Below are 22,311 nucleotides of genomic sequence, written 5' to 3'. Positions count from 1 at the left end.
TCCTATCTGAATGCCCAGTTTATGGGGGTGTGTTTATATGTGGTGGACCATTTTCCCATTTTCCGTTTCAAGTCAATATCTTGTGACCTAGTTTCTGGTAAGAACTAGAGCATCTTCCCTCCTAAAATAAGGCAATACTTTGCAATTTCATGATCCTATTTAAATTTTGTAGTGCATTCTGTAAGTCCTTGATAGTGTATGTCTTATACATATGTAAGTGTATTGGTGTATGTAAATAGTTAACACATACTTACGCGTGATGAATCATACAGTTAGCCAAATGAAATAAAGTTAATTATCAGTAGAATCAGCTTACTGGGAATGCTCCACTATTGATTATTGATGAATCTGAATCACTAATGAAGACATCTGGTAGTGTGTACTTGGGTGTTATCATGCTGCTAAACACTGACTGGTTTTACATATATGTTCTCACTGTGTGAAGATGTCGGTAAGTAAACTGTCCAGGGATCATTGTATGACAGGTTCTAGTGTAAGACACCCTCGATATCCAGGGCTGACGCTTACTTACACTCTCTACACCCCTGGAATATATATATGTCGTAGCAAAATTGAAGGCTCAGTGTGCGCAACCCTGTTGATGAGACAAGAAGACTAGTTTGAACCTTTGATGAACATCAAAATAATCTTACGGTCACATAATGGCNTATAGCAAAATTGAAGGCTCAGTGTGCGCAACCTTGTTGATGAGACAAGAAGACTAGTTTGAACCTTTGATGAACATCAAAATAATCTTACGGTCACATAATGGTAAAAATTGATTGACTTTGAAGTCGGGTGTCGCCCCTTTGTGATCTTCAAAGGACAGGTACCCTGGAATATATCATAGCAAAATTGAAGGCTCAGTGTGCGCCACCTTGTTGATGAGACAAGAAGACTAGTTCGATCCTTTGATGAACATCAAAATAGTTCAATCCTTTGATGAACGTCAAAAGAATCTTGCGGTCACATAATGGTAAAAATTGATTGACTTTAAAGTCGGGTGTCGCCCCTTTATACTCTTCAAAGGACAGGTATCAGCCTAGCGATTAGTCAGTGTTTTTTTTACCTGAGACCAATCAAACAGTTATCTTCGTGCCTTCAATTTTGCTATGACATAATCCAGGGGTGCAGAGAGCGAAAGTAAGCGTAACCCCTGGATATCGAGGATGGTGTAAGAAGGTGTGTAAGATTAGTGCTTTTTCTTGGTTGTAAGTCCAATATTGGTACTACATGTACCATAGGGACTAAAGGTTTGTGTTCTGTTTGGGGAACATCTCATTAAGTCTTTCACCTACATGTGCCGAATATTTTGTGTAAGTTCATCTGTGTTTATCAGAATGTCACATACTAAAATTGAGTCTCATGTTAAACCATATGCAGAGTTGTTGCCCTTTGTTAACCATGTATCACTTGGTCATGGGTCCTGTTTTGTACAACATGACAACTTCATTTTACAATTGACAAATTTTGCATACTGTAATTGGGAGTCGTGCCCTATTATATACATCAATATCATATATAGTCATGGCCCATGCATTGTTCTATTTTCTATACGACGATTTGTTCAGAGATGGGGGACTTTGGATTGCTGACAATATTATGTCTTGTTTCGGAAATGTCCATCTATTTTAAAGGTAGTTTCCCTTTTTTCGTCAATTGTTGACTTCCAATTGCAAATGGTTGTAACTTTTCTAAAACAAGAATAATAAGAAATGAATTGCCACATTTTGCTATAACACATCTTTCTTTTACCTTCACTTCCAAAAAAAGAGGGAGTACTCAGAAACAGTCTTCTTTAAATTTGATTTAGATTGAACATTTAGAATAAAGAATTTCAGGTTACGATGAAAGATAGATAAAGCAATTCTTGTATCTGAAAATGTAATAGATATCTTATAGATAAAGGAAATCATTGGAATGTTATTCTGACTTTACGTCTATTGTGATAAAGGTGAAAGTTGTTTATGGAAATTGGTTGTTTACAGTTGAGGAAATTTATTATGGAATGATTAAAAATTATTATGGAATATCTGACAATACAGATGCATAACATCTGTAAAATAAAGTAGTCCACTTTTCTACTGAAATTGTACATTATTTCCACTACATTCAAACACAAAAAGTTTTAGGTTGATGCCTTTTTGGGAATTAGAATATATTGAAAATTTTCCGAGTAATATTCCTGACCAGCATAGCACGATGAATAAACTTCCTGCTTTGTAATCAAGAGGTCCATAGGTAAAATCCCCATGATCCATGGCGGAGATATTTTTGAAATCATAATTAACATATTTCTTTTGTGTATAACTCTTTGCTATTTAAATTGGCAATCAGCTCAAAAGTCAGAAAAATGCTGAATGAATTGGGAGTCGGGGCCTTCTTAAGTGGAGATAAAACAGTTAGCAAGTTTGGACTCGTAATATAATTACCTAAAACTTGAAAAAAAAACCACAGAATTTTAAAGCATACATGTATATACCTAAAGCTTTGTTCCACACAGGAAGTTATTGACGAGCTGGCAAGTGTTACATTATTGCCAACTTGCCATTACAATAAAAAATTCACTCACATTTGAAACTTGTGACATTTTCCTTCTATCACTCTCAATGGATAGACAATAGTTTTTCAAATTATTTCAAAGGAAGTGTCTTCTATCTGTGCCTTGTTCTATTATTTTTGTAAACAATACATAAACAATATAATTATATAGATTATTTGTAAACAATATACATGTATATATATAGATTAGATACGTACACACAGTATAACCATGCTAACACATAGGGAAACTATAGCTAGCCCTTTCACCCCTATGAAACTTAAGTAGACTCTACCATGCATTGATATGGATGAGTCCATTATCGTCTACAGTGGTGAAAGGGTTAAAGACATATAAAATACACCATGTATACCAAAGATTATACATATCCCTGTATTCCTTAACACCATTTACTATTATGAGTAGTTTTGGCAATTTCTTTCATAGTTAATTATAAAAACAAATCTTGTTGTGTTTTAAAAGGTATTTCTTATCCCTTTCAACACTGTAGACCATAATGGACTCATCCCCATAAATGCATAATAAAGCTACCTAGGGGTGAAAGGGTCAAAACGGAAAAATATGAAAATTGTACACATTAAGATGGAAGGGGCATAACTCTGTTGTACTTGCATAATTTTGACAGCCAACTAACTGGTGCTTGAAACTCTGTTTGATCTTCTACATTTGTGTGTTTTAAAAGTTTGTTTTATACTAAGTAAAAACATTTTTTTTTTTTTTTTTTTACAAAGACCACTGGATGTTAGATATTTTTATAAATTTTCAATAATCAAGCAAAAAGTAGAGATTTTGAAACATAGATCATCAAAATTTTGAACAATACTGGTTCTAATAAACAATAGAGGTTTTGAGGATTGGGATATATCTTTCCAGCGACATTAACAAATTTGATAGTACATGTATATTAAAATCACCTGGCATACATTTTCAAGTGCCTGATCATGAGACCTTATGCAAAGGTGAAGAGTCCTTTCTATCTGTCCATCTTTACAGTTTCCGTTATATAAATTCTTCTGCATACATGTTACTATGAGGTCTGGAGTAATATGTATACAGGTGAGAAAAAAAAGCACTGTGTGTCTGAAAAGAAAATTACATGTACTGGATCTAATTAAAACTGATGCTTGTCCTGTTTTGGCTGCAATGATTTTTGGACAGTTATTTGAGCCCTTTCTTGTGAGACTCGCCCCCATTTTGAGATCCCAATGTGGATCAAAAATGGGAACTGTCAATGTTTCAAAAATAAAGTTCTTGGCTCGCCTGCAAAAATATTAAAAAAATACTGTGGCTGAAGTGAACAAATATCGTAAGCTTTACATTTCCTCGAAATCTGTAATCTTGATATTTTGGTCATATATCATGCTGATGGAATTTTAAAATGGTTAAAAAATATACACAGCATTTTGTAAAATATGATTTGTCTGAGAAATAAAACACAAAGAACCAATTGGTTAGTAATTATGGAGTTTGCGTCCTTCATTTTACATTATGAAAGATATTGATGTTCATTTGGAGCTAATATGGAATTTAATGGAATATTTAGTGTATAAGTATTTAACTTGATTTTGTAAATTTGATTGAAAATTAAACTGAACTTAAAACATGTGATAGCAGAATAGGTATAAATAGCAACTCTAGCAAATGAACAAGACTTGAAGCAGCAGGTGTTAATTTAAAATATTTTCATGTTTGATATTTTTCAGCTGAAGATGAACTTTAGAACTGAGGAGATGTCTTGATGAATATCTAGAAAGAAATCCAGTGTCTTGACCATCAATCTGAACACCATGACGCTGAAACCTGTGCTAAAGAACAAGGTAGACGAGTTGTTTCTTCACTGGCTAAGTGAAGCGGACACCCAACAGAGTCTTAAAGAGAATCTTCGCCTCCTTGTCCACGGAGAGGCCTTCAAACAGTCGGTCACCCATGTCCCCAGCTCTTCCCCACGGGGATCAGGAACACCCCAGTCACCCCGGCTACGACCTACGTCCCCGACCTTGGGCCTTCCAAGTCCTCGCAGTCCCCGACGACCATTGTCCAATAAGAACAACCACAGTCGTCTGAACGGCTCATCAAAGGTAAGAGATACGCTTTATTACGTAGATTTACATATTTATTTCAATACACCAGGGGTGTACCATTTCATATCTGAAGTACTTGTGGACTGGCAGATATAAAAAGATATTCTACTAGCCGACCTATGTATTCATAGTTAAGATTTATTTTTTTACTAACGTTACATATAGTCCTGATGCATGTGTACGTTGATTTATAAAACCTTGGCATCAGGCTTGTGGAATTGTAAAATTAATAGAACAAATAAGGTACATGCATTAAAAAAGAAATGTCGCACTCCCAATCCGCAGCTTATTGCCAAAGAGGTCAGATAGACTCTAGACTTGCTAAAGCTATAACTTTGCAATTGATAATTTCTTAACTTGTTCACATTGTTCACTGTCTGGAAAAAGTGTTACTAACCCTTTCACCCCTATGTAACTTGAATGAACTCTACCATGCATTGATCTGGATGAGTCCATTATGGTCTACAGTGGTGAATGAAGTGCTAAAGCTTATGCACTGATAGAAAGGGTAAAGTTTAAGACCATATGTATGTAATGCATTTTGTTATTTGTCTCCATTAGTCATTGTTTTCAGACATAACAATTATTTCCGTAGAGAGTTTCACCATTTTCTATAGTATACAGGATTAAAAAAGTTCTTTGATTACTAGATTTATGCTATTTCGTCTATTTGTACATACAAAGACAACAATAATTTGTGTGACATTTTTATGAAGTTGGAACATCTTAAAACTCTCCCTAGTTAAGTTGCTGAAAATAACAGCATAGAAATTTAAAGTATCTAGACCAGAAGTTTTAATTTGAAGCAGAAGTTTTAATTTGAAGCAAAAGTTTTAATTTGAAGCAGAGGCTATCAAAAGATCCCTGCTTTATAATCAGCAGGTCCAGGGTTTGAATTCCAGTAACAGAGATGTTTCTTTGTGTTAAAAGGAAATTGTAATGAATAGATATTCCTTTTGATATATAGCCATGTGCTACATAGTTAAGGACCAAACAACTATTCAAGTCTGAAAAATAAAAAAATAAATTGGAACTCTTCTTTGTTGGAGATGAGACACAGATCACTGGGATTCTCTACCTTAAGGATAATCTTATTTCAATGCATTTCACAGTATATATATCTCAGGTGTAAAAAACTAAGATGCAGTGCAAACTGTATACTTGTTTCAGAAAACATTTGCGAATGATGAATAAGAAAATGGATGTTCAATTATTTGTAAGCATGTCATTGTTAATTTTTCATAACTGCATAGAAATGCATGAGTTTCAAACACCATTTTCATATCACCTGAAACTACATATCTGCCAATTGAAAGAAATGTAATAGATTTTTATGTCTTAATTGATTGATTTTATCCAACAAAGACCTGAAATACTTTTAGTTACAGTCATCAAATTCAACGGAAATATTTTTGCGAAAATTCATGAGATTTATTATTGAATTGTTTGGCACAAAAGAGTTCCTACTGCGGTAGTCATCTTATAGTCCAACTAACTGTTAGGTATACCCAGGTATGTCAAGAGAAGTGAGATCAGGTACCACATTCTAAATATTAGTCCTCAAGCTTTCGATTAAGGTCAATATTATCAATGTTGATCTGTGGAGGGCCCTATACACATGAAACGGCTTCCCTGATCACGTTACTGAGAGAAGGATACCATCAATTAAGCGTGTTGACGCCTTCTGACTTGGAGCTGGCACATTGAAAATTTACGCATTTTGTTCATGAATAGGTGCCATTTGTTACCAATACTGAATATTTGTTAAAAGTTTTACTGGTTAATCAGACGAGGAGTCTAGTGTGAACCCCGTCAGGCATACAGTAATATTACCTCTGTCTGTACTGGGGCAGTGTTTAATGAATTTGTGTTGACATCTAAATGCCTATTGATATTCCATTATGAACTTTTCATAATGTATCTATTGAATCATGAAGAGTATTTGAAGAATTTGTTTTTGATGAAATATTTGATGAAACATAAACCACAAGGCAACAGAAATTTGATGGCAGACAAGGGTAAATAATTGGACACAGAATTTTTTGATAAAGATAATATCCAAGATCATATATAGCTGGCCAAAAGATAGGACCACTAGTACTGGTAGCAGCACAATTCCATAAATGCTACCTGTAACATAATTTTTACTAATTTACTTGTTTAGTTGGTAGAGTATAAAGGGTTTATTTTTTTCTGTCTTTCAATCTGTCCATATTTTGGGTAACTTTGAGTGCTTGAAGAATCACACTTGCATCAATGATGTAGCTTAGGGTTTGCTCTGCTGAATGTAAGTTGCAGATGCTGAATTTGGTCTACATGTTACCCTTCGGTGACTTCTTTCATATACCCTCATAAAACATATATCAAATTAAGAAAATTTGTTAAGTCCATATCTGGGTAATTTTAAGTTATACTCACATTCATGATGCCGTTACGGTTGCTCTACCAAATACATGTTGCAGATGCTGAATTTGAGCATCAGTGACCTAGTTAACTCATTCACCGCTGAAGACACATTTGAACTCCTCCAATTCAAAGGCTAGAATAGTTCATTATGAAATTTCAGGGGTGAATGAGTTAAAATGAAGTACTGGTCTAATCAATGTACATGTACAAGGACAAATTAGAACTTCATTGATTTTTCAGTTTATGTTTAAGTATGCTCTAGATCTGTAGCATTTAGAATTATATGACTTGACATTTTCTGCGAAGGACAGGACTTCCGTGATACACTGTAGCACATTCTTGGTTCTTGAGTCTTCAGAAACACCAATATTTTTGTGCATATTTCCGTTATTTATTATAAATAACAGAAAACACCTAAATCGTGAGATATGGCATGTATGTTTATACTTGTATATAAATATGGTGTATAATATTCCAAATACTGTATTGGTCTACCAATATATATCAAAATAAAATAAAAATATGGAAAAAGAGACAAATATTTCTTTCTAGGTCTTATTATCCTTGTTCACCAACATGCACGTGGGTTTGTAAAATCTATATGACAGATCAAGATCATGTTGGGAACAAATGAACTCCATTTCCAACTTGTAGTAAAGAATTTCTGTGCCTTATTGAAGAATTTATAACCAGCTGTGACTCGTAACTTTAACGTGAATTATTCAATCCAGCATTCTGTGAGCACCGCCTGGTAGATATTTGGGCCAGCATCTGACCAATTTGTACCCTTGAAATAATGGCTTACCTGTGTTATAGCATTGTTGAACCAGCGCTAAACCAGTGGCAGGTTACCTTATCAGCTGTATGGCAGGAATGTGACCCCCCAATCATAGGCAGGCCAAGATAATGGGAGGGTGGGGGAAAGAATTCTACCAATTAGGATCAATGCATTATGCCATAGCAACACTACAGGTTATGTAATTCTAATTGACACACTTCCAGTCTAAACACACTTCTTGAAGGTCAGTTCAAGGACACCTTGGTCATCCTTGTATAGGTAGAAATATGTCTAGAACGCCTCTACGAGTTTGAACATCTTCGTACTGTTGAGTTCTGTACTTTAAGTGATTGAAGTTGCCACTTAATAAGTTATTCTGGATCCCAACACGGTAAAATATTGCATGGTGATTTCTATCAGTCTAGCTTTGGTTTCAATTTTATTGGTAAGACTGGTTAAATTTGAGGGGAAATATGCATGTCTTATAAAGTATCTGCATGTTTGTACATGGCATCTTTATAGAACAGTTTTACCAAAGGTACTTAATTTCTTAAAAAAAGTTAATTTTTAAATAAAATGGTGTAAGAAAATAATTTTTATTGCATGACCATTTATTCTGGTTTTGATTGATTAACAGTCATTTTGCTGGTTTTTAGGTCACCTAAGCTTTAGCTCAAGTGACCTATTGCTATCCGTCTTCGTCCATCGTCGTCCGGCGTCCGTTAACAATTTACATTTTCAACTTAAGCTGAAATACTGGCAAAGGGATTTCATTAATATTTCATGGGAAGGTTACTGACATCTCCCTGACCAAGTGTTGGTATTTTTCGGGTCGATCAGAAATCCAATATGGCCGCCACGGCCACCATTTTGAAAAACTATTTCAAACTTAAAGTCAAGTTCTACTGGGCCGATTGAACTGAAACTTTGTAGGAATGATCGACTCATGATCCTGACAAAGTGTTGTTATTTTCTGGGGTGATCAGAAATCCAATATGGCCGACACGGCCGCCATTTTGAAAAAAAAAATCCAAACTAAAAACAAGTTCTAACAGGCCGATTTAACTGAAACTCGGTCTAGGAATGATCAGCTCATGGTCCAGGCAAACTTAAGTTAACGTTATACTTAACTATTTTGTACTAAAATTGGTACATATTTCAACAACAAAAATAAATACTGGAGGAATCAGGTGACCGTTTAGGCCCATTGGTCTCTTGTTCTGTGTTGTAGGTAGTTTCAGCTCTCAGTAAAATTTAAGGACATGAAGCAGTGGTACAGAGGATTTCTTTATCGAAACATTTTAGTCAGTACATATATGGGCAAATAATATTGGGTTAAGCTTATCAGATTATAATCACTGATTATTGCATCATATTTCCAAAATGTTATCTGAATTATAATCTGTAAAAAAAAAATGGCATAATATATATGCTCTATGTCTTACTCAAGATTTTTCAGAACAATTTCTTTACATTTTTTTTGATGGTTCTTAGCATATATTGTGATGAATCAGCTTAACCCTTTTACCCCTATGTAACTTTAGTAGACTCTACCATGTATTGATCTGGATGAGTCCATTATGGTCTACAGTGGTGAAAGGGTTAAAGGTATTCGCAGAACTCTTTTTGAATGAGTGTTGATGGTTCTTGTCATATATTATGATGATCCGCTATAGGGAAGTTGGAAGATTCACAAGCATGAATGGCTTGAAAACTAGTTAGATGATCAGATTAAGGTAAAGGATCATGAAAGATTTACATGTTTCTGTGACATCGGGTACCAGTGATATGGCATTTTTTGGATTTTGTTCGTTTTTTAATTGGTTTTGACATCCTAAAAACATCTAAGGCCTAATAAAGACAGTGGGCTAAGGAGGCACTGCTCATATTGTTAGTTGTGTTGAAATGTGGAAGTTGACAACTTTTTTTTCAATGCACTCAGATCAGAAGACACATGAAAACCCTGAATCTGAGGGGCAGGGGAGGGGTCACGTAAGTGCATGACTTATTATGATAACCAGCAGGCACAGTGTGTACAGCAGGTCTATGTTTTACTAAACATGCAGGGGTTCTATTTTTGTGAAAATGTATGCATTGTTCTTAGCTTGCAATGTCAGCTTTAATTTAAAGTAAAGTAGGTGATAGAAGAGTGTACAGGTGTATGTGCCTCAGGTAACATGTAACACATTACCTGTAACTTATCTCGCCTGTTACCTTTCCCCGTAATCAGTGTTATAGTCTGACCATTTGGACAGGTCAAGATGTACTGAGTAATCAAATCAATGGCCACAGTCTTCTGTGCAAGGTGACATAGTTGAGATATAACTGTCAGTGTCTCACTATAAAATACGGAGGAAGGGATATTAAAACAGTAAATGTGCTACCATATAGACTAACTCTGACAGAACAAATGAGCAACCAAACCTATCATTAACTCATGATTCACCCCTAGAGACACATTTGAACTCTTCCAATTCAAAAGCTGGAATAGTTCATTATGAAATTACAGGGGTGAATGAGTTAAGAGCATCAAACTAAACACAATTCAGTGATCCAACTTTCAGTTCTCTTCGGAACTTAGACAATCCCACCACTCTTCTATCCTATATAGGCCTTGAAAAGCTAATTACTTCCTGTTAAATTTATATTGCTGTATACAGGGAAATGTTCGCTGCAATTTAGTTTCCCCCTTGTCCGCACTCCGTAATGAGGGCGATTACATCATTACAGGGAATATAAGTAAACAGTATATAATAAACATATTAATTGAATGTGAAGGGCGAAATTAAAACTGGGAAACATTGATTTCATTGGTGAAAAGCAAAAGTTTGACTGGGCAAAAAAAATCCTGATATATATATATATATATAAAGTATTTCCTCCCACAAAATAAGTTACAGGATTTTAGCCTATTTATGACCTAGTACCATCAGTACATGTTGTGGAAATTACTTAAATACTTTAGGAACAAGTCTCCCTGTTTTATAACAAAAGGGTCCAGAGATAAAATCCCTGTGGCTGAGATACCTGTATTTTTAGGTCACCTGAGCTTTAGCTCAAGTGACCTATTGCTATCCGTTTTCGTCCGTCGTCGTCCGTCGTCCGTCGTCCGTCGTACGTCGTCCGTCGTCCGTCGTCCGTCGTCCGTCGTCCGTTAACATTTTACATTTCAAACTTAAAGTCAAGTTCTGCTGGGCCGATTGAACTGAAAGTTGATAGGAATGATCGCCTCATGGTCCTGACAAAGTGTTGTTATTTTTCGGGTCGATCAGAAATCCAATATGGCCGCCACGGCCACCATTTTGAAAACCTATTTCAAACTTAAAGTCAAGTTCTGCTGGACCGATTGAACTGAAAGTTGGTAGGAATGATCGCCTCATGGTCCTGACAAAGTGTTGTTATTTTTTGGGTCGATCAGAAATCCAATATGGCCACCACGGCCGCCATTTTGAAAACCTATTTCAAACTTAAAGTCAAGTTCTGCTGGACCGATTGAACTTAAAGTTTGTAGGAATGATCGACTCATGGTCCTGACAAAGTGTTGTTATTTTTCAGGTCAATCATAAATCCAATATGGCCGCCACGGCCACCATTTTGAAAACATATTTCAAACTTAAAGTCAAGTTCTGCTAGGCCGATTGAACTGAAACTTTGTAGGAATGATTGACTCATGGTCCTGACAAAGTGTTGTTATTTTTCAGGTCGATCAGAAATCCAATATGGCCACCACAGCTGCCATTTTGGTAAACTATTTCAAACTTAAAGTAAAGATCTACTTGGCCGATTGAACTGAAACTTTGTAGGAATGATCGAATCATGGTCCTGACAAAGTGTTGTTATTTTTCGGGTCAATCAGAAATACAATTTGGCTGCCATGGCCGCTATTTTGCTACTAAGTTCTAATAGGCCGATCTCACTTAAAATTGGTCTAGGAATGATCAGCTCATGGTCCTGACAAAGTTAAGTTAACATTATACTATTTTTTACTCAAATTGGTACATATTTCAACAACAAAAATAAATACTATAGACTCAGGTGACCGTTAAGGCCCATGGGCCTCTTGTCTTCATAACTCTAGATTTTACTTTATTTGCTCAAGCAACTCTGAAATATGCCATACAAATTGGAACTCTTCTTTGTTAGAGATACAAAACATAACACTGGGACTCTACCTTAAGTCTAGAGGTTCTTTCCAAAGAGTCAGAAACTAAAAAGTTACTGAAATAAAAAAAACTTTGAGAAAAGGTAATGTTTATAGGCAATAAACGATCAGACACTCGTTTGCTTCAGAAGATCTAATGTGTTCTGTATAATCAGATTAATGTATAAATAGAAACCTTACCTACTGCTAAATAGGTCAGGATCATATAAGAGGCCTCTCATAATAATATTTCTGTTTCCTGATCTATACTATAAACAAAAATAGTGTAGAAATATCTTTTCTACTTTGAAACATATGATTTACAAAAGAGGAACAGATAAATAATTATTGACTCATTATTTTTGTCTGTTAAGGCTTCCTCACAGTACATTCTCCCTGTGATTTGTGTCAGAGTTACTTCTCTCAATTAATTTTATTTAAAAGTACATGTATATACCTAATGAATCAGGGTGGATTCAGAATCACCAGATTATATGAATAAATGTTTTTTCTAAATGTTTGATTAGCTAAAAACTAAAATCAAGGTTTCATTTTGTCTGTGGCATATAGCTCATATACTCTGACCTAAGATCTCTTGGGATTCCCTTATAAACAGAGTTATGGCCCCTTGTTTTATGTACACTATTTTGTCCAGGAAATGTCTCAAATTCTCTCAACTACAAAAGCCAGATTTGGTATGTGAAAACCCCATTTGAATTGCAGAGTATTGCATACTGAAATCAGAGTTATGGCCCTTGGTTCATATCAAAAAGTGAAGTTTGTCTTGATGATGGCCTGGGGACCTTGTATTGCATAGTACTTTTGTCTTGTTAACTCAGTTTTAATTTCTATTTAAAAAAAGAAATTTTATAGATTTGTCAATGTATATATTTTTATTTTGGAATTCTTTTGTAATTATGGAACTCCTTTGGTCCCTAGGGAGTCCATGTCACAGCATAAGATAGCATACTGCTTCAAGGGCAACAACAAGGTCGATAGAAATAAAGGAAATAATGGTAAATTATACGAGGGAACAGATATATATGTAAAGTTGTATTGCCATCAGTTAAAGGCTGGATATGAAAAGGTTAGAATGGCTATGAAGATATACTGCAGAGTACTGGTGTAGAGACATATCATAAGGCATGTCAAGGTCAAGGTCAGTTAGTTGATGTAGATTTGTGTGTTAATGTACAGAACAGAAGATATATATACTTGATCAAAGAGTTCTTCACATCCACTCTCTATCCACTCTCTGTTTAAGGTCATAGGATTGTATTGCTAAACGGAAACAGGAAGTACATCCCTAGTTGAAAATCCAATGTAGGGAGACAGTATCACAATTTCCGCATAATCTAATGTTAAATATTAAAGTGATGAATAATGTATGCTTACTATTGACAGAACAGTGTGTTCTTTCAATATTAAAGTATTGCAAAGCAATCCAGGCATTAATTCAGTTGTTTTTTAATCAATGAGTCACATATGTCCATTTTTCTGTACTTCAGAAACCGGCTACCTATTTCACTACTGTGAAGTTTTTCAAGAACGATAACTCTTGCATACAATTACTATGTGTATATGGTTTTATTATAAAATGTCAATCTTTGATTGTTTATAGATAATTCATTTTACACAATTTCAGCATTTATGAAATTGATATACATTAATGCAATACTAATCTATGTTAGTATCATTTTTATTGACATTATTTTGCACACAATTGTGTATTTCAATTTTTTTTTTCAAAATTCACTCCTTTTTATTTCCTTTTAAAATCCTTAAAATTCTGACAGCCTTTATTTTTTTTGTGGCAGAAAATTTTCTTTACTTCAAAGCAATATATCTACAAAATTTGAATAAATTCTACTGAGAAATGGCGACACAATCCTATTACCTTAATCTTTGTTGGCTTACCAACAAGTTTATAACTCAAATAAGTAATAAATGTAATTTTTGGAATTGAATAAAATTAGTTTGATAGTATTTTCTCACATCATGCTTTCTTCATGTAAATAATGCTAATCATTTTGTCTTTTCATTAAAAAATGCCCTTTTGCTAGCTTGCATGAGCTTAGTTCTTGTCAATTGAAACAAAAAGATTGGGCACAAATTACCAAATCTTTTCGGAGGTCTGGTGGCGCAGTGTATATGTGCACTTGCATTTCACCAAGGCGGCCTAGGGTCACCTACTCGACCGCGTGGGTTTTCTCTGGGAACTCCGGTTTCCTAGCTCCCCCAATCAGACACCGCGCACACTTACATCTGGGCCAACAAGAGTGATTGATATATAATTTGAAATAACTTGTTTCATTATTGTTGTAAAATGAATAAAGTCTATTTATATTTAGATTATCAAGTTGAATATATCATAATTCCTGAGACGTCTAGTCAATCAACAAAATTCTGAATACCAAATTTTTACTCAACTACAAGGATAATTGGTTCAACATGAATTCTTTTACTTCAGGTAAAATAATTCAAAATTTGTGTTAGAAACTGTTCTCTTTGAGGTTTTTAATTCATGGTGGTCATGCAATCATAAATCTAGAAGGTCAAGGTCATTGGATAATTATTGACACGTTTGTTTAAATGTCAAGGTCGTTTGGCTACATTCAAGCCTCAGCACTTGGTATAATTTGTGGGTAAGCAAGTTTTAGATTTGTCTTTTTTGTCTTAAAACAATCAGCATTTCAATTAGGATTTCTTTGATTGGTTCCCAGTAATGGAAGGCTGATTCTTTGCTGTTGCTAAGGGTGATTTGATTTGTACGGGAGCTGAGATGAGTGTGTGAGTGTTACGTGACACTGATTGCGAAGGGTTTTGTATGGTGCATATTGATAAAAACTACTGCTATACCCCCGTCAGCTTCAAAGAAATTTATTCAGGATTTTTATTTTGTCATTTGGTTCTTATATATTTCAATGTTATATATGCATGAATGAAAATACGTTTACAAAGATTATAAAACTAGCAATTTATGCTGTTTTCTGGTGCATTTAGAAATTATGATAGGTCGGCGAAATTATTTCAAATGCAGATTTTGTTTTTATTTCAATGATTTCATAGATGTGTAAAGGTTTTACAGTGTGACTTTTCTGTAATATCTCCTGGTATTCTATAACTGGCTCAGGTGATAAAATCAGGTATACTCGTTTCCTAAAGTTCATCTAAGTTACTAAGTTGTTTACAAACACCACTTAGGACTCAACGTAAAAGTAATATTAAAATTCAGCAAGACGAGGTTTGAACAACCTAGCAAGCTTATCATTAACTCTAGCTAACTTCGTGTGATTCTCCACCCAAGGACTGTGAAATGACCATCAGACAATGTGGTTTTGTGGTGAGACATGTGTTTATGTTCAGATTGTCTGAGATTTAGCCTAGAGAGATAGACCTCGGTTGTGTATACAGGATATTTGGCCGTAGAACTTTTACTTATTGTGCGACAGTTTGTAACGAATAACGTTGTGAGACGACATCCTCGGGCTTCTGCTGTTAACACTTACACACAATATATCACTCACGCATATTAATTTCCACTTCCGAATGACAGATCTCACCATAAACAGAATTAGATAAAGAAAAAATTCAATTAGTACTACCATTAATTTTGACATTTTGCTATAATGAGATCAGTGGGGCAGTAATATTACATTATTGTGCTAGTGATATAAATATCTCTGGATTTACCTGTTGTTTACCTGTGTATACTGTTATAACGTCTTACTACCTGTGTGTGTATATTGTATTTACGGCTGAGTGACTGCCGCTATTTACCTGTACAATCGTGTATTACATGGTCCTCGCCGCGATACAACTATGTAGTCCCACATGGCCAAACCAGGTATGTGATAGAATGTCCCATCAATCTCGTTAACCTATCTTTCTCACCTGGACGAGATTGTGGAACTTTATCTCTTTTACTGGGAGTTTTTTTCCACCAGGATTTTCATCTGTCCGCCAGTGGCTTAAACGGTCAAGTGAATCATTCGCTGCCTATAAACACAGGCCTAATATATGACACGATTTACCAGAGTTACACCATTTCTAATTTTGAATATCTTCTTTTGTCTCGAGACAATTAAGTGATTGGCTTACATCTTTGCAGGCACTGTGAAGTGGTTGTCATTGTTTGTATATCCTGTATACGTACTTACAAAGCTAGTTTACAGTACTTTGTTGTATGTGGACGTTGTGACACCAGAAATAAAGACAGGATTGGAAGGAGAACTGAACTGAGATGGATGTATGGATTATGCTCGAAGAATTGCGAGTTTAAATTCAAAACATTTCCTTTTAATGATACGTGTACATTATAAGGTGTAGGTGGCACCTTACTGTGAAGTGTTTGGAAGCCAGTAACAGGATTACAGAGATAGACACTTGGAAGAAAACTTTTAACTTCGACTATTACATAACGGCACACGATTTCTTTTGAATTCAAGTACTTTTTCACCTATTATAGTTTGACAGCAGACAAAATAAATTATTAGAAAGGAGGAATCCGGATGTGATAAAAGCTTGATTTGAGTATGAAATGTGTCGACAGTGCTGACTTGGTGAATTCGGGACCAGAAGTGATCACACTTTTAACACTGTCATAAATATTTGAGAGCAAAAGTGTACGTCGACTCTGGTGTTCAATCAATTACAAGTATGAATTTGATAAGTACAGTATAGTAACTGTAAATTATGAGTCAGATATTCTGATGAAGAAAATATATATTGGATAGATTGTTTGGACAACTTTCGACGGTAGAAGGATACATTTTGGAAGCAGTGTTGGATATTCTTTGGATGGTTCTCTGTGGATCTCAACATCTGATTCAGAAATGAATTTCCCGTGTAATATTCTTCAATACCAGATATTCTCTCCCGAAATTCTGCTGTAGATGGATCATGGGCGATCTCTACATCTGATTTGGAATTGAATTCACTGTGATATTCTTCAATAACAGACAATCGTTCCTGAAAATCTACTGCTAATGGTGGATGTGGAGGAATGCATTTCAATCAATAGATGTTACGGGAATTATTGACTGTCACCCTTTCAACAAATTGTTCAAATTTTTAATTTATCATTAGGTGTAATTTCTTGAATTACACCATTTACACTCTGGAAGTATCACTTAATTTTTACACTGACAAAAGTTTGTATTCCAATCTGGACATTACACCTTTGATTGACACATTGACTGTCGATTGACTGTTTGACAGGTCATGTCGGGTCGAATGTCAAGGTCAGACCGTTTTTATTAGGATGACAGCAGTGATAGGCTGAGATTTAATTAGCAGTGTTCTAAGGGTTGGGTTCAAGCGGCAATGATCAGTCTTGTACATATTTATTCTATACGTATTTAAGGAAGACCAGCTAGGAAAATATAGGAGAGAATATACATGGTAAACAAAAGTTATCTCCCTTTGTTGACTTTTCAAAAATTACATTATTTAATTAATATGCTAATTCATATCCTATTCACTTACTAAATATCAATGATTATATATTTATTTCTAAAATAAAGTGAATTTTGTTTTTCTTTCTAACAGAAAATTTTCACATAATATTTTTTTTCCATTTCAAAAAATTATTAACTTAACATCTGTAAGGCGTTATAGTGTAAAATAATAATAACTTATCTATAGATTTCTAATGCAGACTGATTATAACCTGGTGTATGAATATTGCCTTAATTGATAATGACCTATTTGAAGACTGCTCTTGTCGGTAATGACCTACTTCATCAATATTATAACGTTACACTTGATTAGTTCGTCCCAGTGTTAATGATTATATATAGATGATGTGATAACTGGAAGTGTTGTGGCGACATCAGTTGCTCATTGGTATAACTAGTATAGAAGTATAGGTAGATACACTCCTACATAAGATTACACATATAAACTTACAGGTAGCTGTACTTGTTTCCATTGATAATATAAGATGAAATATTATAAATAGGTACAAGTTCTTTCCTGGGGTATATGTGTAATTTGAAAGACCTGGACTGGGTCATTCATATATATATATATAACTTTACAGACCCTTTCTGAGGTACACACATAAACTCATAGACCACATAATTTTAGTACACATGTAAATATATAGATCTCTACATACTGAAATATACACATATAACCATAAAGACCTACACTTGGGTACTGCTCTCATGACCTTTGAACTTATAGACCTTTTCTTGAGTTATACACATAAACTCATAGACTTACACCGGGTTACACGTCATGTGTAAGCTAATAGACTGTTTCTGAGGTACACACATGAACTTATAGACCTGGACTGGGGAACATATGTGTGAATTTATAGACCTCTTCTGAGGTACACATTTTAACTTATTAACCTATTCTGGGTACCACATAAAAACACTTACAGACCTAGACAGGGATACAAATGGTTAAACTTGCAGACCTGTAACACTTCTGTACATGTGGACCTATACAGTGGACCTATCCGTANCCCTCCCCCCTCCCTCCCCCAACCCCCTTCACACACATGCATACACTCACATACAGTAAACACATAGTACAGTATCAGTGCTGAGGTTTTCAAGAATGGAGACTGGTTTACTCCTGTTTACGAGTGGCAATAAAGTGTGTATCTACAGCTGATGAGGAGCAGGGAGATGTTACGCTGTACATGTGGTGCAGCCTCTGTACCCCAGTCAAGTTACAGGAGTCTGTATACATGTGTGAACCCCCCTCTACCTTAGAGAAGCATGTGGGAGGGTCTGATCAGTGAGGATGTGGCTAAAATAACATAAACAACGAAGTGTGAGTGTCTCTATCCTCAGGATATGGAAACTTTTCACCCAGGATACTACGCAATTACCAGGACTTCACTGCTTAGAGATTTGCGTTCAGGATGCTATGTATGAAATATGATATAAAACTTCTTTAAACGAGAAAATATTGGTAGCTGTTTTCATTAATTTTACCAGTATCTTATGAGCAGGAGCACCTCATGATGACATGGATATTTAAACTTTCAAACTCTTGGAACTTACAGAACTTTAAAATGTTGTGAGCAACTTTTACATGAAGTTTTCTATGGACAAGTGATTGTGATTGTCTTTTCGTGTTATAAATCATTATATACACATGAATGCAAAAGTGGAATTTAATGGGAAGTTTTAAAAGTTTTGGTTTCCTGTGAGGACTAAAAGTAAGTGCCGAAGAATGTACTAGATCCTTGAGATTCGGGGAGGACTGACTGGCCTTGCCAGGGGGGACCAGATAGTGCTATCTGTCTGACCAGGTGAGTGTAGAGAGGAGAGAGGGCATCCCTTGTAAATCAGTCTATATACACAGTGTGTGACGGCAGGCACTGGGTCGTATACCGTGCTACATTCTCAGGATACAAACTTCTGTGCTATACAAACTTCTAGCTGGTGTACTTTATATCTCAGGAAATCAGAACTCATGATCATCTGTACCAAAGACCAGGTTTTCTTCTGGGCTGCTGGTCCATCTTGTAATATCTAGTATACAAAACGTGTGTGTATCTGATACTAACTTCAGTGTTTTATAGATATACCTGGGATGTTTTGATTAATACCTGTTTCAAACAGATACACACACAAGTTTCTGTGTGTCAGAAAAACTGGTCAGCTGAACGGTGATGTTCATGTCTAAAATGTGAATTAGGCTATGAGATTTTTCCGGGCAGTTTTTACAACAACTGTGCTAAGACTGTGAACTCACCCAGGAGAACCTACTTTTACCATATCCCATCTGACACCGGTGTGGGTGTTATCAATGCTAGCAAGCCTACTGCATCCTAGGAGATCAGGGTTACAATTCACCAAAACTCTCAGCTCTTCGGAATTATGAGTTTCCCTCTTGCGAGAAAATTAGGAAGAAATCTGAGACTTGTACAAGCTTGGTGTTTTGAAAATTTTACTAATGGTATCTTGTCTCTGACATGCTTGGAAATGGCCACGTTTATCAGATTTTAATTTTGATGGTTGAGATGAGGTTTCCAGTCTCCTCCTCAGTCTTAATCACTTAAATGTTTTGTTGAACTGTCTGGAGATTTAAAAGTCTTTACACTCTATGTGTCGCTGGAAGGTTTTTACGGAGAACCCTCATCACGTCTCGGGGTGTTAAATCAGCACTGCGAACTTTACATTTGGAGCGAAGGACTTTTATACTAGAATTAAGGCATACTGCCCAGATTTTACGACAATTTCTATCAAAGAAATCACATCTCTGTCTCATAAAGTTGCAGTTGACGTTTCATGGCCAAGGGTGTGGGGACTATGGTGGAAAGATAGAACATTTAAAACACTTAGCTTTTTTACATCCATACATCTTAATTCAAGTAGCGTAGACATGAATTTGTCTCGTTATCTACAATCATGTCAAGTCAGGACCAATTAGGGTGACACAATATAGTGATGCTTAATGTGACGTGTTAAACTATAGTCGACCAAGATTGACGACAATTCATGGCAAGGATTACCAACTGGTGGACAGCTTGACCTCTTGGTTGACCTATGACCCAGAGTGCTGGGTACAGATCCTGATTCACTATAATCATGTAGGATGCAGCCTTTCGGTACTTCAATGAATCATTTTGAATGATCACAAAATGATCTAGGAGGTGATTTAATATATTTATATATATATACACAAAGGAATATAGCAGAAGTTCCATAAACATTCGTGAAGGTGTCATAGTTCTAAAGGAAGTGTGAAGTGACCCTTGTTTACATGTTTCTGTGGATATTATAAAAGGTTTACATGTTTGTGGTGCCGGCAAGGTCCGTTGATGTCGGAGCAGGCCTGGTGCCGGCTGTTTCCGTCAAAGTCAGATTAGGCCCGCTGTCAAAGGGATCTGACATAGGTGGGACGGGTATTATGCAGAAGACCTGGGCCGGAGCCCAGTACGTACATACCCGTGTCAATGTGTACCACAGCAATCGTATCGAGCTCCGTTGGAAGCGATCTGTTCACTACTGTGACGCGTGCGACTATGGAGCCAGTGGGATGGCAAGCACTGCCCCAGGGGTCAGGGGTCGGGGAAGTGTGCCGTGTGGGGCTATTCACTATGGACGTTGTACGCCGGTGTCCTACCCTTTCCCGCAGAACTACCGGAAGAAGAGCCCCATCTCACCCTCATCCCCCGGCTCTATCCCTGTGGCCAAAGTCATTCCTACTCGACCCGTCAGGCCAGAGCCAACCACTGACCAATCTAGGGTCACTGAGGTTGAGCCGGACAAGGGAGATAATGTTGATGGGGTAAGGACAATAGATTTCTTCTCCAGAGTCCCTCGATTCTGTAGTTAGTGCATGAGAAAACACTATTGAAGTTTCTTTTTCAAGTTTTTGAAAATTGTAATTAATGGCATCTGAAATTGAGTTGGCTGAAAGTACATCTAAATCTGTTTAGTTTTAATAGCTATTCACTATTGCCATTCAGTCAAGTGGCATCCTGTATACCAAGTATCTTAATTAATTCTATGAAGCTTTTATAAACCAGTGATAACTGCCCATACTCATAAGTACTCCCATTCCTACCTAATTTTATATGAAACTTTATTGAATTTTTACAACAGTTATGAAATAACTTATTTATCAATATTGTGACCATGCATGCAAACATGGAAGAATCTCTTTAATGCACTTCTGAATTCATCAGGTACTTGTACTTACCATATATATACACTACAGTAATTCAGGCCCCTGTGTTTATCACAGATAAACTATGGTACACACAGACTGACCGTAACAAATCTGGCCCCTGTGTTTACCACAGATAAACTATGGTACACACAAACTCAACCTAACAAATCTGGCCCCTGTGTTTACCACAGATAAACTATGGTATATACACAAACTCACCCTAACAAATCTGGCCCCTGTGTTTACCACAGATAAACTATAGTACATATATCCAGGCTAACTAAAACATACAGGAATGTTGCTATTGTTTGTATAATTCCTGATTAATTGTAACCTTAGATCGGAGTGTTTGTGATCATTTGTGTGGCATAGATTAATTTTCCTGACAATTACATTTGCTTTCATAGAGTCTCGTAAGTCTCGCATCAGTATCAACATACATCGTTATATAGGGCAGCATACATTCCGGAATGGTAATAAGGAAAACAATATGTCAATCATTATAACAGGAACAGGGGCACATGAACCAACTAATGTTGATATACATGTACGCTAGCACATGTACATTTTGTACAATGTGTGTATTTCTCTGTGCTGATATAATTAGTACCGTACTGCACACACGTATACTGGACTCGTCATCAGATTTGACCATGCCCACAGAGAATTATGCATGATATTCTTTGTGGTAGTTCCCCCC

The 22,311-nt window shown here is 35.9% G+C and overlaps 1 protein-coding gene across 3 annotated transcripts in view; it reads left to right on the top strand.

The window, feature by feature from the left end:
- LOC110452252 (serine/threonine-protein phosphatase 2A regulatory subunit B'' subunit beta-like) overlaps positions 1-22,311 on the top strand; it is a 74,169-nt gene that overhangs the window by 5,598 nt on the left and 46,260 nt on the right. The window contains exon 2 of one of the 3 annotated variants that reach the window (XM_021500652.1): positions 4,267-4,641. In XM_021500652.1, the coding sequence (XP_021356327.1) occupies positions 4,351-4,641 (291 nt within the window). In that variant the 5' untranslated portion in view covers positions 4,267-4,350. Of the gene's footprint in view, positions 1-4,266; positions 4,642-18,516; positions 21,228-22,311 lie in introns of those variants that run through there. The other 2 variants (XM_021500651.1, XM_021500650.1) reach the window with 2 other exon arrangements.

The sequence above is a fragment of the Mizuhopecten yessoensis genome, unplaced genomic scaffold (assembly GCF_002113885.1).
Source record: "Mizuhopecten yessoensis strain PY_sf001 unplaced genomic scaffold, ASM211388v2 scaffold6505, whole genome shotgun sequence".
Classification (NCBI taxonomy): Eukaryota; Metazoa; Mollusca; class Bivalvia; order Pectinida; family Pectinidae; genus Mizuhopecten; species Mizuhopecten yessoensis.
Note: the sequence above shows the minus strand (reverse complement) of the source record. Positions and strands in the feature narration are given on the sequence as shown.